The sequence below is a fragment of the Ceratotherium simum genome, chromosome 11 (assembly GCF_057802395.1).
Source record: "Ceratotherium simum simum isolate JZ-2026a chromosome 11, ASM5780239v1, whole genome shotgun sequence".
NCBI lineage: Eukaryota > Metazoa > Chordata > Mammalia > Perissodactyla > Rhinocerotidae > Ceratotherium > Ceratotherium simum.
This window is the reverse complement of record NC_141910.1, coordinates 54,018,612-54,036,442: the sequence shown is the minus strand read 5'-3', so window position 1 is coordinate 54,036,442 and position 17,831 is coordinate 54,018,612. Positions and strand designations below refer to the sequence as shown.

Below are 17,831 nucleotides of genomic sequence, written 5' to 3'. Positions count from 1 at the left end.
CCTCCACTGGAGTCACCAATGGATTGGAAAAAACAGAAGAACCAGGAGAAGCCACAGCTGAGCAGTTTTTATCATTTTTAACAGACAGGATTGATAGAGGTACTTTCTGACACTTGGCCCTGGGCAGGGGGTGGGGAGACACAGGCAGGTTCCAGGAGTCCTGGGCAGAGGACAGTGGGATAGACTTCGAGGTCTTTGGCACAATCCCGCCCAAGTCTAGGGTGGGCTGATTGGACTCCTGCCTACAGGTCCCAGGGGCTACTCAGAAACCTAGACTGGCACCAGCATGGCTCCCCCCACCAATCCCTCCTTCTTAAAAGAAAGGAGGAAGGAAGGGCAAGAGGAGGAGACCGAGGCTGCCCACCTGGGCTCCAAGGGCACTGTGGATGTGCTGTGCTCCCCGCTGGCAGGTGTCCTGATCTCATACATATCAGGGGCTACAGGAAAGACCCCAGCTACGGGACATGAGTCCTGGTCCCCCCTCACTCACTGTGTGACCTTGGGCAACCCCCTTCCTACTCTCTGGGCCTCAGTTTCCTCATCTGTAACATGAGAGGGCTGGGCTAGATGATCTCTACAGGTCCTTCCAGTTCTAAGTGCTGTGAGAACTCGCTTCATCATAATTAATAATAAATGCCCTGCCCCTAAAGAGAGTTTTTTCCCTCTGCCAGAGCTCATTCACCTCTCAGCTGCACAGCAGTCTGGCCAGCAGCCAGAAGCGAGCAGACCCTGGACACACAGGCTTCCACACTGAAAATGAGGTCTAGCAAACCACTCACTCATCCAGACCAGCCTTGGGAGAATTGGCTTCTGAGCTTGTTGTGGCCAGGAGCACAGAACCTAATTTGTACCCCCAGCCCTGAGAAGCCAAGAAAGGCGGTGCTTTTATTCCAGAGAGCCAGAAGAGGCCAAGGAGGAAAGCCTGCAATAGGCTGAGCTCATGGCCAAAGGGGCAGGGCCAGAAAGGTTGTGTCAGACCAAAGAATCTGACAAAATCAAAAGATCTTTGGGGAGGTGGGGACAAGATGCCGTGAATCAAGGCCCTCCCATCAGGCTCTGGTCGGAGACCTAAGTCCTAGGAGAGAAGAAGTCGTTATAGAGCCTCATATTGCCTGATTTGCACACATGTGGTCTCCTTTGATCCCTTACAATAATCTGTTCAAGAGCCAGTATCATTAGCTATCCCATTTACAGATGAAAAAATTGAAGCTCGAGGAGTCATTATGAAGAAGAGCATGGGTTTGGAAGGCAGACTGAAGTCTCTTCCCAGCTGAGTGACCTTTGGTGATTCTCTGCACTGCCTTTAGCCTCAGTTTCCCCATCTATAAAATGGACGTAACCGTACCTACCTTTCGGGATTGTGGTAAGGACTAGAGATACCGAATGTAACATGCCTAGCCTATTACACAGCAGAGGCTTGATACTACTTGTTGAATGAATGGTTGAAGGAAGGAACGGGTTGGTGGCACTCTTGGGAGAAGCAGCGTAGTTTCCAGCAATGACAGGTCAGCACAGGATGTGGGCAGATGGAGCTCCTGCTTCTGGCTGGCTGCCTCCTGAGCCTACCCTCAGGCAGGGACCTTGGGGCCTCTTCCACGTCTCTCCTCGTGGCCATTCCAGGGTCTCGTGAAAGACTTTTTGACCCTCCTTGGCAGTGGGATTTACATTCCAGTCATTCTGCTCACTCAGCCCATCCAAGTCTGGAGTTGTTTGGAGCTAAGTGAGGCCTGTGGGATCATCTGCCATGGCACCTCATTGGAGAGATAAGGAAGTGAGACTCTGAGAGGGGCAGTGACGCCTTGCCTGAGGTCCCACAGCCTGCCCCTCCTCCCCACCACTGCCACCATGTTGAGAAATGAAGAAACTGAGGCATAGGGAGGACTCCGGCTTCCTTCAGCCAGCCTGTCAGCCAGCCTCTTGATGTGAGCCTCATCTGCCCTGTTTCAGCTAGATCCCAGCTCTGTTGGGACACCCCGTGGTGGTGTTTGGTGCTGTCTCTGGCAGCCCAGCCCAAGCCTAGCCTGGCCCACTGGGGCAGGACAGGGGCCGTGGATGTCAAGACAGCCTGATAGCCCATGGGGAGCAGTGAGGGAGCCCCTGGGACTGGGTGCTCTTGGCCTAAGCTACCAGCCTGTGCTTTCTCAGCCAGTTCCAGGGCTTTCCCTTGGGTGTTGGCCCATGTGTGCCCAGGTCCACAGCTGTGCCCTCTTGTTTCTAAGGCAGCCAGCAGCCTTGCGCTCTGGAGGGGTGTGGCCTGGGAGGAGGGAAAGCTTGGCTGAGTCCTAGCGCTGGCACTAACTCACTGGGTGCCTTTGTGTGTCACTTAACCTCTCTGTTCCTCAGTTTCCTCATCCATATAATCAAGAGTCGGACAGCAAAGCTCGAGGTCCCTTCCAGTTATCGCATGCTGTGACTTTGGTGGAGGGATGTGGGTGGGGTGGGGGTCACTCTGCCTGTTCCTTTTCCTTTCCTGGCTTTTCCTGAGGCATCAGTCTGTCTCCAGCTATCCAGGTCTCCGTCTCAGTCTGCCGCTCTTTCTGTCTCAGTCTCTCACTCTGCCTCTCTCGCTCTGTATTTTTCTGCCTGCCTCTTCTTTTTCTGTGTCTGAGTCTACTTCTGGTTTTATCTCCTTGTCTGTCACACCCCCCTCTGCTTCTTATTCTCTCTCTTCCTCTGTAGTTATGTGCGTTTCTCTGTCTAGTTCTCTCTTTCTCTGGGTCTCTCTCTCTCCGTCCTGCCCGCTCTCTCCGCAGCTCTCCCGCTCGCTCCCCCACCCCTCCCCCTCCGCCAGCCCCCCTCCTCCCTCCCTCGGCGCGTCTCCCCAGTCCTTATTTGGCTGGGCGGGAGGGCTGGCGGGAGGAGGCGGCCTGCGGGCGGGGGGCGGGGGGCGGGAGCGGGGCCGGGCGGAGGAGGGCGGTGGGTGGTGCTGAAGGGACAGCTCCGCGGCGGCGGCGGCGGCTACGGCGGCGGCGTTGGAGGCGGCGGCCCCGGGGCGCGGAGCGGGAGCCCGGCGCGGGGAGCAGCGAGCGCAGCCATGCCCCAGGCCGCCTCCGGGGCAGCAGCAGCGGCGGCCGGGGCCGGGGCGCTGGCCGGGGGCGCCGGGGGGCCGGCGGCGGCCCGGGCGGGACGATGAAGCGGCAGAACGTGCGCACGCTGGCGCTCATCGTGTGCACCTTCACCTACCTGCTGGTGGGCGCCGCGGTCTTCGACGCGCTGGAGTCGGAGCCCGAGATGATCGAGCGGCAGCGGCTGGAGCTGCGGCAGCAGGAGCTGCGGGCGCGCTACAACCTCAGCCAGGGCGGCTACGAGGAGCTCGAGCGCGTTGTGCTGCGCCTCAAGCCGCACAAGGCCGGCGTGCAGTGGCGCTTCGCCGGCTCCTTCTACTTCGCCATCACCGTCATCACCACCATCGGTAACTACTCGCCGGGCGGGGGGCGGGGACCCGGGGGCTGGGCGCCGGGTCCCGGGGTAGTCCGGAGCCGGCCGGGGCTGAGGGGTTCCGCCGGAAAGGATCTAGCCGCCCAACCCCGCGCTCCCAGATATCCGAGTTCAGCCTGGCGTGCCTGCTCCGCGGGGACAGGACTCGGGGGAGGCGTCGATTCCTGGCTCCGGACCTGACCCTCCCGCCGGGCCAGCCCTAACTTGTCCCTGCCAGGCTGCGCGAGGGCCCCAAGGGACTCTGAAGTGTGTAAGAGGGGCAGGAACGACCGGGGAGGCTGGGGAGGAGGGGTGTGGCCCGGCCAGGCCCTGGAGCAGGGCGCTGAATGTGAGCGGCGGGGAGCGCGCGACTCCTCCGTGTCCCTGAAGATGGGCTTCCGCGCCCGGCATGTGTACACCGGCTAGGGCTCCTGGGAGGCGTGTGGGTGCAGGTACTCGGCTCTCCGCGGCACTCCGGGTGCCTGAAACACCCTGTAACTGCGGCTGCGAGTGCCACTTGCCGGGGGCGGTGTCCAGCTTGGGGAGTTTGGGCACCGCCAGCCAGTGACTTTAATTTTCTTAAGGCAGCAGAGCCGGTGCTGGAAGCCAGAGCCAGCCCTGTCCACCGCCTTCTCTGCTGTCCCAGGAAAACAGTCACCTCACAGGAATGGTCCTAGTTCTCTTCTCCAAGCCAGGGCAGACCACAGCGCAGGAGGCCACACACACACTAAGACTCTTTCACAACCTACGCACAGACGTGCACACGCAGGTACACACACCAGCACACACAGAGCATACACAGGCACACACACACAGACACACAAACCGATGTCCAGGAAAGGAATATCCAGTGAGGCCCTTGATGTGCTATCAAGTGTCTAGACAGGAGTAAACAGCTTAGCGGCTCCCAGGACCCTATGATTCCAGCCCAGCTCCGTCTCTTCTCCTGCTGAATGACCTTGGGCAAGTCCCTCCCCTTGCCTGGGTCTCAGGCTCACCTCCAGAAATGAGGGGTGGCTGAAATGATCTCAAGCACTCTTCCCAGTCCTGACATGCTCAGATTCCAAGATTGGAAGCCCACCTTTCCCCAGAGCGCATTGAGATGCCTCCAGGAGATGTTGCCTCCATCTTTCCCATTCCTTCTCCCCTCCCTGGTCGCCCTCCTTGCCTTGGCTGAGCTCCCAGGGGTTCCGTGCCATTTGGCGTAGCCCATGACAAGATGGCAGTGTTTTCCTGGGAGTCCACAGGAGTTGAGGGGGTAAAAGGCAGGACTGAATGCTGTCCCTGCAGTCTATCCGCTGCAGGACTCCATTCCCCAGGCTCCACTGCTCTCTGGGGACCACAGGGAGCTATGCTATGTGGTTTCTGCATTCCTCTCTTGGAAGAGGAAGAAAAGGGCCCCAGGAGTGAAAGTGGCTCAAGTAGGGACACCTCTGGGTCCTGCTGACCCTGTGAGTATAGGGCAGGATGGTCAGACCCAGGCCTGCCCAAAGAGGAGTTTGTTTTCCTGGGAAGGACCAGACCAGGTTTGGTCTAGGGTCTCTTCCCCTCTCCCAGCTCCCTGCCGCCTGCCAGGGTTTCAGGAGCACTGAATGTCCTTAGGCTTTCTCCCTCCCTCTTCCCACACATCATGCCCTTGGTTATATGCCCCCTTTCTTTCTCAGTCTCATGGTCCCCAGCTCCACAGTAACCTGGCAACTGACCTCCTTGCCTCTAGCCTCATTCCGTCACGGGGCAAACTCCCCTGGACAATGCTGCCAGAAAGAATATCCCCAAAGCACAGCTCTGACTATACCAAGACCCTTCTCAGCAGCCCTCAATGGCTTCCCACTGCCCATGAAATCTGGTCCATGCTCCTTATCCCAAATTTTAAGGACCTTCATACGTGGCTCCAATCTCTATGTCTGATTCATTTCTCACCTCTTACTGACAGGATCCCTCCACTGCAGCCAAACTGTCCCCTGAAAACACTGTACTTTCTTTTTCTTTCTTTCTTTTTTTTTTTTTTTTGGTGAGGAAGATTAGCCCTGAGCTAACATCTATTGCCAATCCTCCTCTTTTTGCTGAGGAAGATTGACTCTGGGCTAACATCCAGGCCCATCTTCCTCTACTTTATATGTGGGATGACTGCTACAGCATGGCTTGACAAGCGGTGCGTAGGTCCATGCCCAGGATCCAAACCTGTGAATCCCGGACCACCAAAGCAGAGCACGCAAACTTAACCATTCGGCCGCCAGGCCGGCCCGAAAACACCTTAAATGTGCCTGTTTGGCACGCCTTTTTCTCTGTCTTCTGGTTATCTTGTCCAAGCTAACCTTCTAGATCCAGCTCAAATCCCACTTCCTTCTTGAAGTCTCCCAGGCCAGTGCTCTGGACAACTGTAGGACTTACTGTCAGGATGACCTGAGTGACACAGTGTAGGCTCTTTTGCACGGTTTACATTTTAGGGAACGTGTTTTGTTTCTTTTGCCACACTGTAATTAACCTTCCCATCTTTGAGCTCCCAGTGCAGGCACAGTACCCTGTGGCCCACACGAGCACTCAGAGGAGGCTAGTGATGGGTTTAAGGTGTGCAGAAATGAGAGGGCATCGTCCTTCTCTCCATCCTTGCTGTTTCCCAAAGTGTTTATCGTCCTCACAAGAGAGACACTAAAAGCTGGGGGTAGAAGCAGATAGAGTGTGGTTCTGGTGATTATTTATTCATAAAGTGCTGGGCAAGAGGAAAGACAGCATCAAAGCACCACCCTAGCTCTGTGGGGGCCCCAGACTGGCACTGCCCACTCCCTGCCTCACCCAACGATCCTGGGCTTTTTGTCACCTCTCGCTCTGGCTGGAGGCTGTCCATGGGAATTCTGCTCTAAGAAAAATCTGTCTGGGCTGTGATCAGATGGCTGGAAGGGGCCCTATATTAGACTACCTTGACCCCAAACCCAAAGGCAGCAGCCTCTGTCCACCTGACCCCTTTGGGTCCCCTGAAGCACTGGGAGTCCCATTGGGATAGAATAATGTCAGAACTTCCCATTCACTCGGTACCTTAGTGATCACAATGCACTTTCCTCTCATCTCTTGAGTCTCGGCCTTCATAGCTCCGGGACGTTGACAGGGTGGGTGTTGTTAGCTCTATTGCACAGATGAAGGCATGGAGGCTCAGGGAGGGGAAGGGACTCCCCCAAAGTCACGCAGCTGGTAAGTGGCAGAGTTAGAGGAAGAAGCTGGGTCTTTTGACTCCAAGCCCAGTGCTCTTTCCCCTGCTGGTCTCTTGGCTGCTTCCTCTGCCTCCATATGCTGTGAAGCCCAGAGCCAGCTGGGATTGGCATGGCCAAGATGTGTTCAGTGATGCCAGCTTGCAGGGCGCTCATGGGCAGCCCTGATTGGTTGAGGGTCGGCAGGGTCTGAGTTAGTCATTCACCTGGTTAGTCACTGGCTGCCAGGATTCCTCCGGCTCCCTCATCCCTGGCCTCCCAGCCAGGAAACCCTTCCTTTGTGGGCCCTAAGTTCATCAAATGCAAACGGAAACTCTTTTCTGGGAAAGCTTAACCTCTCTAGCTGTTGAGTCATTAAACTCCTCCGGGGCCCCAGCCCCATCTATTCATAGCCCAGAGGCTGTCAGAGCAGGAAGGGACCTCGAGATCAGCGGGTGCCACCCCCTCCTCTTACAGAGAAGGAACCAGAGAGGTATGGGAGTCACATGGCCAGATGGTAGCACAACCTAACTCTCAGGCCCCCCTTCCTTCCACTTGTCCAGGATGCCTCTTTATTTATTATGATTATTGTTAAAAACAGCAACAGCAACAATAATAATAGCAGCCACCATTTATTATCTACTTTTTGTCAGGCTCTATACAAGATGCTTCATTTGTATACTCTCATTTAATTCTCTCACCAACCCTTCAAGATGGGCATTCTTACCCCCATCGTTCAGCAGAGGAACCTCAGGCTCTGAATGTAAATGCCTCACCCATGGCCTTGTGACTTGGAAGTATGGCACCTGCCCAGATTCAGTTGAACCTCTCTGACTCCCATGCCCTGGATTTTTTGCCCGTTCTTTCTCCACTTCAAGAACCCAGGCCAGACCCTTGTATCTGGAGGGCACTGAGTAGCCAAGGCTTGTCTTTTCCCGTGGCAAAGCCCTCCCCAGAAGGAGAGGCCTCTTGCCCCTGCACACTACAGCCAGCCTTCTGCTCCCCCACACCCCGGCCCCTGCCCAATCCAGACCACGTGCCAGAGCTGTGCCCAGCACCGGGCCCCACCTGAGACTGCCACAGTCTCACAAGTGCCTGCTCTCCCGCTGTAGGTCCCCAGACTCCTTGTGGCTGTAAGGCAACAAGAGACCAGGTGATTGATTAGCTGCTGGAGCTGGGACAGAAAACCTTCTGTTCTGCTCTTTCCTCACCTTCCAGCCTGTTCTCAACTGAGCACAGCCTCCTATTGCCCACCACATGGCCTGGGAACCCTTAGACTGTGAATTCAGGCAGGCAGCTCACGCAGGGACCTGTACTTTTTACATCTTTCCAAGAAGGAGGAAAGTACGGAAGTGATCGGCCACCCCCAAAATCCCAGAGTCCTCAGATAGAAGAGTGAAAGGAGACATTAGCAATCATTCAGACACCCAGAGAGGTGAGTGATTTGCCCAAAGTCACACAGCAAGTTGCAGATAAAACCCTGATTAGAGCCCAGCCTTTGGGAGCCCAGACTGGAGTTCTCTCCATCACCCAGCCTGTCCCCCTCGTGACTCACTATCTCTTTAGCCCCGGGGCCTCTGGCTGCTTATCACTCCACTGTTCTCAGTCCTCTCTTGACTCCCTGGGGGGATGGAGGGGCAGCCCAGTGGGAACAGTCCCACTGCCCACTCTCAGTCTGCATTTCCTTCCTCCCTGCCTACAAGCCAACCCTCTGCTTCGACTGCACAAGCCTTTTCTGCAGGGCCATGTAGGAACGTGGGTACTGGCTTAGAAGCCAGAGTGTCTGGGTTTGTCTTTACACTCACCCCACCCCCACCAGCTATATGACCTTGGACAAATTACTTAGTCTCTCTGAGCTCGTTTTGTCATTTGCGAAATGGGGAGAATAATATCTGCCTGCCAGGATTAAATGGGATAATATAAAGAAAGTACCTGGTGCAGAGTAGGCACTTAATAAAGAATATCTGCAATTATTAGTGTTATTAATTATTATCATTCATGTACTATTAGTCTCCCCACAGAAGGGAACTGCTCTCCCAAGAGTTACCATGACCACAGCTACCTCTGCTCCTTTCTAAGAGGTGGGGACAGTGGGGTTGGGGACCAGGGGCTGCCCACTCTCCTTGCCTTTATCCTCCCAATCCCACTGCCCTACCCCAGGCTTCTCAGCTCCTCACCCATGCCTAGAGTCTGCCTGACATCCCAGCTCAGGGGCAATGCTCCGTCGTCTGAGCAGGCAGACCCTGCAGAAAACCAGCCAGGGAGAATGAAGGGCACAGTGGGAGGGGAACCTACCCGGATTGGAGCAAGGAGGCAAAAGTTCCAGTTCTGCTTAGCTCAACTGCTGGTCCTCTACAGCCCTCAGTTTCTTCATCTACGAAGTGGGTGCATTTGACCAGAGGTCCTTCTGACTCTGCTGTGCCTCTGCCCGCATGTCCAGTTCGCACACATCATGGTTGGGAACTAGAGACATGGAGGGAGTGGGTGCGAGAATAGAACAGAAATAGAAGACACATGCCTGGCCACAGTGGGGACAGGACAAACACAATAAGTATTTTCAAAGAAAACATAAACAAGCACAGATGAATGTAGTGCAAATCACCACTATAAGCAGCTTTCAGCTGGCAGCACAAACGGTGAATCTGTGAGTTGATTTTGTAATAAAAAAATGTAAAAATGATTTCCCTGCAGTCAGCCAGCAGCAGGCAAGAGACCGGGCTCTGCTGGAGACCATTATCGGTTTAGGCAAACCTCAGCAGACACCCAGGAGGGGCACTCCCTCACACCCCAGCCTGGGATGCAGGGAACTGACACGTGTCAATAACACGTCAGGCGCTGTGCCGATTGCCTGCATTCCCACAACTGCCCCGGGAGGGCAGGCGTTAGCATCCTGTTACGGTCAAGAAAAGGGAACTCGAGAGGTTTGGAAGTTGGCCCAGGACCCTACAAATAGAAAATGACAGTGCCAAGGCTTACACCCAGTGCTGTAGGGAGTGCCTGTCCACTGAGCCATGCAACCGCTCTCCCCCATGGAGCCTCTGCAGCCCCTTCTGTATCACCGTCACAAATGATGAGGATGGGTACCAGGGTCTACACGGGGCACTCAGCTCTGGCCTCAGTTTGAGAATCTCTAGCCCTCAGGACTATGGATAAAGCATTCAGCCCAAAGAGAAATCAGAATTTTAGCTCCAATCTTCTTGTTTTGCAGTGTGGAAACTAAAATTCAGATTGGAGAAGGGGCTTGCTGAAGGCCACACTTACAGCTATCCTCAGAGCTGGCCTTAGAGCTCTGTTCACTGATGCCTTGCTCCCTCCTCTCGGGGCCCCACAGGCTCTTAGAGAAGACAGCAAGCTGCCAGCCGGCCTGTTCTGCTTGCTGTGGGCCTCTCCCTGACCCCTCTGTTAGCCTCTGGTCCTCAGAGAGCCACATGACAGATGTCTTTCATGGCAGTCGAGAGAGCAGTCAACGGCCCAGCTTTGAGTCTATCTGTACTTCCTCGTTGTTCAGAAACTGCCCCTGTGAAGGCAGATCCCAGGTGGCTCCGGGAGACCTGCCCCTCACCAGGAGCCACCCTGCCCCAACTGCTGCCACAGTCACACCTTCACTTTTCCGTTTTCTAGAGCCGCCTCAGCTGCCGCCTAGAGTGAACAGCTCCCGTTCTCAGTCCTGGGGCCTCTCTGTGGCCAGGATCCCTGCCAGGCTGGGGCCAGCCTCCCACTACCCCCTTCACAAAAGCTGGCCCCTTACTACCCCTGCTTCCCATCCTGCTCCCTCCGGTGACACACAAGGATCCCTTTGTGAGGAGGACACTGGCTGCTGGGAATACGAGGCAGAGCCTGGCCTTGGAGCTGGAAACTGGGTTCTTTCTCTCCCCTGAGAGGCTTTAGACAAATGGCTCCCACTCTCTCTGCTGCCCCCGGACTCATGGAAGAAGCAGACACTGCTCTGGTGTGCCTCAGTCTTCCCATCTGTATGGAAGAGGTGCTACACAGGGGCCACTGAAGGCGGCTAGCTCAGCAATGTGGGATTCTCTACGTTAGTGCTTCTCAAACGGTCACGTGCAGGGGGATGACCTGGTTGATCTTGTTTAAATGCAGATTCTGAATCAGTAGGTCTGGGTGGGGTCTGAGACTGCATTTCTGACAAGCCCCCAAGGGACGCCGACCCTGTTGATCTGTGGTCCACAATTTGAGTAGCAAGGATCTAAATAACCTGGAGACCTGACTTCTGAGAATAGACATGTGGACTGTGGAAAAATCCATAGGAATCTGGTTGTGGAATGTCAGAGACAATGGCTTCAGAGCTGGCAGACCCTTCTCTGAGGCTGGAGTGGGGCTGTGGCTTGCCCCATAGGAGCCAGCTGTGGAGCCTAGGTGGGGCCATGTGCTGTGCCATCACTGTGGGTGGGGAAAAGGGAAGTGGAGAGGGTGGATAGAAAGGGAGGAGAGGAGTGGAGAAGGGCTTGTCCCGGGGGGGAGTCCACAAACAGGAGTCCACCGTCCTCAGCTGTCCTCCTTTCCTCCTCATCTCACAAAGAAGCTCCTGAGATCCAGGGAGAACGGGTGCCCCAGGAATTAAACCTCAAAGTGGGAAACTGGCTTCTCCCTCATGGCATCTACCCCAAGTCCCAACAGGCAGTATGACCTCCAGCCCCCATTAAAAGAAGAGGCTCAGGCTCATATCTTCTTTCAAGAAAGGACTCTGGCTTCCCATGAGCTGGGATCCAGAGAGCAAAAGCCCATGAAAGTCCCCAGGCCCATAGTCCTATGACTACCAGATACACTCACCCTTTTGCAGGCTACAGGGTAGAATGCAGGTGGAGACCAAGACCTGCTCTCTTCTAGACCTGTCAGGCCACGTGTGTCTGCAGACTTTAAGAGGGACATCAACAACAGGGAATAGTCAAAGGAGGGGAGCAGCGTGTCAAATGAGGGACACTTGGCAGGGGCAGGTGTGGAGAGCACGAGTGCTGTCTTCAGATATCTGCTGGGCTACTACACAGTAAGAGGGCCAACCTTGGGCTGATTGGGCCCAAGGAGTTGAACCAGCACCAGTGGGTAGAGTCCATAGAAAGACTGAATTAGGTCCAATATAAGGCAGAACTTGTTAGAATGGAAGCTGACCAAAGATGGACTATGCTGCCTCAAGAGGTGGGGAGCTCCCCGTCACAGGAAGCATACAAGAAGACACTGGATGGGTGTGCTGCAGAGGTCACCTGTATCAGTCAGCGTCATCCAGAGAAGCAGAACCAGTAGGAGATAAATATTAAGAGATGTATTACAAGGAATTGGTTTATGTGATGATAGTGACTGACAAGGCAAGTCCAAAATCCGTAGAGCAGGCCATCAGGAAGGACAGGCTGGAACTCTCTCCAGCATGAGCTGAAGCTGCCGTCCACAGGCAGAATTTCTTCTCCAGGGAAGCCTGGGCTCGGCTCTTAAGACCTTTCAACTGATTGAACCAGGTCTGCCCAGATTATCTAGGATAATCTCCCTTACTTTAAGACAACTGGTTATGGACTTTAATCACATCTACCAAATACCTTCACAGCAACCCCAATATTAGTGTTTGATTAAATAACTAGGGGCTTTAGCCTAGCCAAGTTGATATGTCAAAAAGATCATCACACTGCCCATGTGTCAGACTGGAGGCTGAAATAAGTGTCTTTTAAGATTCTTCCCAACCCTGAGATGCTTTGATTTCTTGATCTTCAAGGGGGCAGCCTAGAGAGTTAGAGTACCCAGAGTGGCACTCAACAGTATCCTGGGGCCCCAGACCCTCTGGGTCACCTTCCAAATAGAACCGGCTTAACCTTCATTTCAGTTCAGTTTACCAAAAATCATTGAGATCTCTTGAGTGCCAGACACCGAGAGAATAGAAAACCAAGCCCCAGATCCTTCTCCAAGGAGCCTCTGGTCCAATGGAATCCTGAACCACAAGTTGAATGGTATATATGCTAAATCCTAGTGAAGTGACTCAAAATAGGGATCTGAGAAGGCTTCCTGGAGCAGGTGGTACTTGAGGTAGGCTTGAGGACTTTAGTAGGTGAAGATTGGCAGTGAGAGCTTTCCAGGATGAGGGAACAGCATGAGACAGGCTGTGAGTCTGCCCAAGGAAAGGTGGCGGGAGCAGACTCTGGAGAGGCTGGGTGCTGGACTCTGGTGGGTGGGTTTCATTTGACAGGCGATGGAGAGGGAAGTGCAGACCCGACCTGTGTTGTCCTGCCTGGATCCTGACCAGTGGGTGCCCTCGTCACCTCAGTTGAACCACCAGGTGCCTCATGACTCCTGTTGGGCCACTGGGTGCCTCCATGACCCCAGCTGAACCAGTCAGTGGGTGCCCTCATCGCCTCACCTGAACTAGCGGGTGCCCCCATGACTCCGGTTGAGCCAGAAGATAATGGCAACCTGAGCCCTGATTGCCACTCTTCACCATCTCCTGGTCACCCAGCAGACCTCGGCCAGCCCCCGGGGAGTGCTTCCACTCCCTCTGCCCTCCACACTTCCTTTTCTGGGCCAAAGGTCCAGCCTGGTGCCCAGACCAAACCCAGTCTTATGGATGGTGTGCGGGAGACCCTGGGACGGTGCTGACTGAGTGGATACTGTGTGGACATTTTCTGTGTGGACAAGCCCAGGCCCCTGCTCTCAGACCCCCTTCATCTCTGCACAAGCCTCCACCACTTGGCGTGGACTCAGTGTCCCTCTTCAGGAATGTGCAGGGCCTCTCCTGACCACAGCTCCAATGCAGACATCACCATCTCAGAAACATCTGGAGAGGCACATTCCAGCCTGCCTGCCACAGGACTGTCTGGGGGGCTCTCTCCAGACACCCAAACTGTCAGGCCCCAGTAGAGCAGCCTGGAGAGACTGATGCCAGGCTCTTAGACAGGAGGCGGCCTTCTCCTCCAGGACGGGTCCAGTCCTCCCGCCAGTGCAGGGGAGCTCCCCGGGGCCTTGTGGGGCAGGCAAGGGTGGGTGGTTCCAGGCAGGAGCAACACTCAGATTGATGCAACAGAGGGGCCTTCCCTGGGCTCTTCCGTCTAGATCTTAGACCTGCTGTGAAGCAGCCACTCCCCATGGAGGCTGCCTCAGTTTCCACGGTCATAACCAAGGCTGCCACTGACTGAGGACTTCTCTGGGCTGAGCCTGTTACATGTATTACCTTGTGTAATCCTCACAGGCCCCCGCTGAGGGCAACACTATTGTAACCCCCACTTTACAGACGAGGAAGCTGAGGCTCAGAGAGATTAGAGAACATGCCCACACTCACACTGTTGGCCAGTAGCAGAGCAGGGATGTGTACAGCACGCACAGCACTTGGCTTATAAAGCTCTTGGTTACACAGTCTCTCTTCTGAGCCTCGTGACAACCCAGGGCCATAGGCATCGTTATTCCCACTTTGCCAGTGAAGAAACTGGACTTGAGAACATAAGGTCACTTCCTGCGATCCAGAGGCAGTAAATGTGGGAGCAGAGGTCCAGTCCAGACCTTCCAACCCTAAAACCAAGCTCTCCCCCCGGAACACGAGTGACCCTGTCCCCTGGACAGTGGCTGAAGGTGGGTCATTCCCATGGTATGGATGTCAGTCTATGGAGGACAAAAAGGGCAGTGTTGTGGTGGACAGTTGTCACAGAGTGGCCTTAGTTCCATGCATTTGTCAACACCATCCTTCTGAACAGGACGGGAACCTAAGGCGAGAAATGAGAACAGAGTGACAGTTCTCAAGAGTGGCCAGTGAGTGAGAGAAGGGGCCTTGCTGGGGGTGACTTGGGCAGCTCACTTGCTGGCCAGTGTGTGGCAGGAGGGCAGGGAAGGTGGCCCCTGTGTGCTGAGCAGGAAGCTTGTCCCGGAGCAGTGGTTGCTTGGGGCCAGAGCAATGTGTGTCAGGGCCCGGCCCCTAGGAGCTAATTCAATAGGACTGTGCTAAGCCCAGGAGGCTGTAAGTTTTAACACTCCCCTGGTGAAGGGAATCCGCAGCCAGGTTCGGGAAGCGCAGGAGAGAAGGTTGCTTATTAGGGTCAGCATTCTGTAGTTGGGAGGCTAGGTCGCTCGCCAACCAGCCACTAGCATTTTCTCTCTGGGTTTCCTTGGTACTTAAGAAACATTCAAGGGGCGGCTGAGGATGAATCTTTGGCGTCCACAAGCCAAAGCTCCTGGGGTGAGCCAGGTGGCAGAGACATCAGGAGTCAGCGGGTGGCCCCAGGAGAGGGCAGGACTCCCTCCTCCCAGAGGAGACAGGGACTGAGAGAGTCTCAGTGGGGGTCCTGGGGACAGGCTGTCTCTTTCATGGCTTTAGCTCTCAGCCGGCTCTCAAATAACCCCAGGGAAGGGGGTCAGCCCAGGGGAGGCCTCTCAGCTGTGTGGGTGTCACTCACCTGAGAACAAACTGAGGGACTCTGGCCAGGCTGAGCCACCAGTGTGATCCCCTCTTCAGCATGGATTTTCCACCGTGAGGGTTAGACAGAGTAAGGCCCTCTGGGGTGGCTCTTGGTCCTCGATCCACCTCCAGGCGGGACCAGAGAGAGAGAAACCTGGCCCAAACTCAGTGGCAGCCTCTTCCCTTGGGTGCTGTGCCCAGCTCAATGCCCCAGAGTCCTAAGCATTCATTTCCCCTGGGCACCAAAGAGGCCCTGATGTCCCCTGCCTGCCCCTCAGGACCATTCACTGGATTCATGGTCCCCAGAGTCCTGGGGCTACACGTCCTTTCTCAGAGCTGAGACCAATGACTTAGTGCAGCTGAGCTAAGGAAAGTGGGGGACCCGGTCCCCCCCCCCGCTGTTTCTCTGCTCTTGCCTGGCTGTGAGACCTATGGCAAGTCACATCCCACCCTGGCCTTATCTGGGAGAGACTGGGCTGGTGGTGTCCGAGCCCCTCACAGCTCAGATGGTCGCTGTCGGACCTACTCCCAGCCTCCACTTCCAGCCCCTCCGAGAAGCACACCACCCGGGATTGTGCTCTTGTCCCCACTTCACCCCATGCTAGCTGAGCTCTGGAGGGACTTCCTCTGTGTCCATTCCCAAGAATAGAGCTGTGTCCAGGACCTCCGCGTCAACCCTTTCTGGAAAGAGAGCATTTCTGACTGTGGTTGAGGCTCCACTTATCAGCAGAGTGAGTCCACTGCCCCAGCCCCTGGGACAGCTGGAATGCAGGAGCCTCCCACCCAGAAAGGACGGTCTGCTCATGGCTGGCAGCTCCCACAGTAATCCGTGGATGGGCTGTGGGAGGGAGCAGTGGTGCTGAGAGCGGGCTGACCCCAGCCAGCGCTTTCTGATGAGGGAATAGCCAGGAGAGAGGCTCCAGACAGAGTCTTTCTTCCCAGATTGCCTCTGGACCTGAGCCGGCCAGGGGTGAGTGCACTGATGGCCAGTCCTGCAATCCAGGGCCCTAGGAGCTAAGGTCCTGCTCATGGACCAAGCTTCGACATCTCACCTAGACTGATGACCTGCTAGACCTCTGAGGGGGCGGGGCTAGCCTCCTGGGTCCTCATAATGGTTTGATATCTCAAAATGTTTATAGGACATTACATGATAACCTGTTGCAGAGCATTCACAGGCCAACTGAAGGCCACGTAGAGCCCCTTCCTCAGCCCGTGGCTGGAATAGTGTCAGTTCAGGGTGCGGATACTGGCATGCTCATGCAGAATAAGGGCTCAGCTTGGCAGTGGATGGCATTACAGAAATTCCTGGGGTTCTTTAGATTCTTTGAGAATAACTGATTCAGTCCAACCCATCTCTCTTCCAAGTGAGGAGGCTGACACCCAGGGTAGGGTGCAGGGGAGATGTGGAGGCGACCTGCCCCGGCCACCAGCAGTTCAGTCACAGAGCTAGCCCTCAGACCCAGGCCTCCTGACTCTGTCCACTCCCTCAGGCACCCACACAGTCATTCCCCCATTCCCTTTGTTCTTCTGAGCATCTTCCACCTGTCGAGCACCATTCTGGGCCCCAGGGACTCAGTTCTTGTCCTCATGGTGCCTACATTTCAGAGGAAGTAGGAAGTCAATAAACTAACTTATGTGGCACAAATAAACAACATCATCTCAATGGTAGCAAGTCCCAGGAGACAGTAAAACAAGAGGATGTGATAGAGAGTGATGGAGACAAGGGATGGGCATCTGGGAAGGCCTTCCAAGGAGGAGGCCTGTGTAATCCAAGGATCCAGGGAAGAGCCTTGCAGGGGGAACAGCAAATGCAAAGATCCCAGGTACGCCAGGGTTTGGCATGTTTGAAGAACAGGAACAGAAAGAGCAGTATGGTGCAGCATACTGCGTGAAGAGGTGGAGACATGGAATGGCTGGATTTTGCAGAGCCATGGAGGCCACGGTCAAGGGTTTGGATTTCACTCCAAGTGTGATGGAAGTCACTGGAAGGTTTTAAGCAAGGTTGTGAGGTAACGTGAGTTAAATTTTTACCAGATCCCTCTGGCTGCTCTGTGGAGGTCAGAGGGTTGTAGTACAAGAGGGAAGCTGGGAGACCAGCCAGTCTGCTGGTCAGTGCTTGAAAGAGAGAATGATGGTAGTAGACTGACCCCGGTGGAGACGGTGGAGGTGGAGAGCAAGAGCACAGGTGGATTGAGGGTGTGTTTTCAAGGCAGAGTTGGCCCGACCTGCTGATGGAAAGGATGCATGTGTTAGGGGAGAGGAGAGAGAGAGACGCCTATGGGAGTCAGGGAAAGAGAATAATCAAGGATGGCCTTTGACTTGAGTAACTGGGTGGAGGGTAAGCATTTTCTGAGATGAGAAATCAACCCTGGAGAGTAACCGTAGAGAGATGAGATTCAAGACTTCAGCTTTAGGCATATGGGTTAATTATGAGATCCTTATTGCAAATCTCTGAGGAGAGTTAGATAGACAAGTCTACAGCTCAAGGGAGAGGTCAAAGCTGAGATATAAATTTGGGAGTTATCAGATGGAAATAATATTTAAAGTCATGCGGCTAGATGAGATCAGCTGGGGAGAGGGGAGAGTATGAGAGAAGAGCCGAGAGCCAGCCCTTCCTCCAATACCAGGAGGTCAAGCCAGGAAGGGGGCTTGCCAAGAGACTGGAAGGAACGTGGGGAGTGTGGTGTACCAGAGGCCAGGAGGAGCATTCAGGAGAGGGGGACTGTCAACTGTCAACTGTACCACTGTTGGGAGATCAAGTCAGATGACCACAGAGAACAGCCAGTGGGTTTGGCAACATGGTAGCCATTGGAGATACTGAGCATGGAAACGCAGTGTAACATTCAACAGCTTGT

The 17,831-nt window shown here is 54.9% G+C and overlaps 1 protein-coding gene across 1 annotated transcript in view; it reads left to right on the top strand.

Annotated features, from left to right (window-relative positions):
* The first annotated feature begins 3,078 nt into the window (after nucleotides 1-3,078).
* The window catches only part of KCNK3 (potassium two pore domain channel subfamily K member 3), a 38,721-nt gene continuing 23,968 nt past the window's right edge, over nucleotides 3,079-17,831 (top strand). Inside the window, exon 1 of the mRNA XM_004418254.3 lies at nucleotides 3,079-3,412. Coding sequence (XP_004418311.2) covers nucleotides 3,130-3,412 — 283 coding nt within the window. The 5' untranslated portion in view covers nucleotides 3,079-3,129. The remainder of the gene's footprint in view (nucleotides 3,413-17,831) is intronic.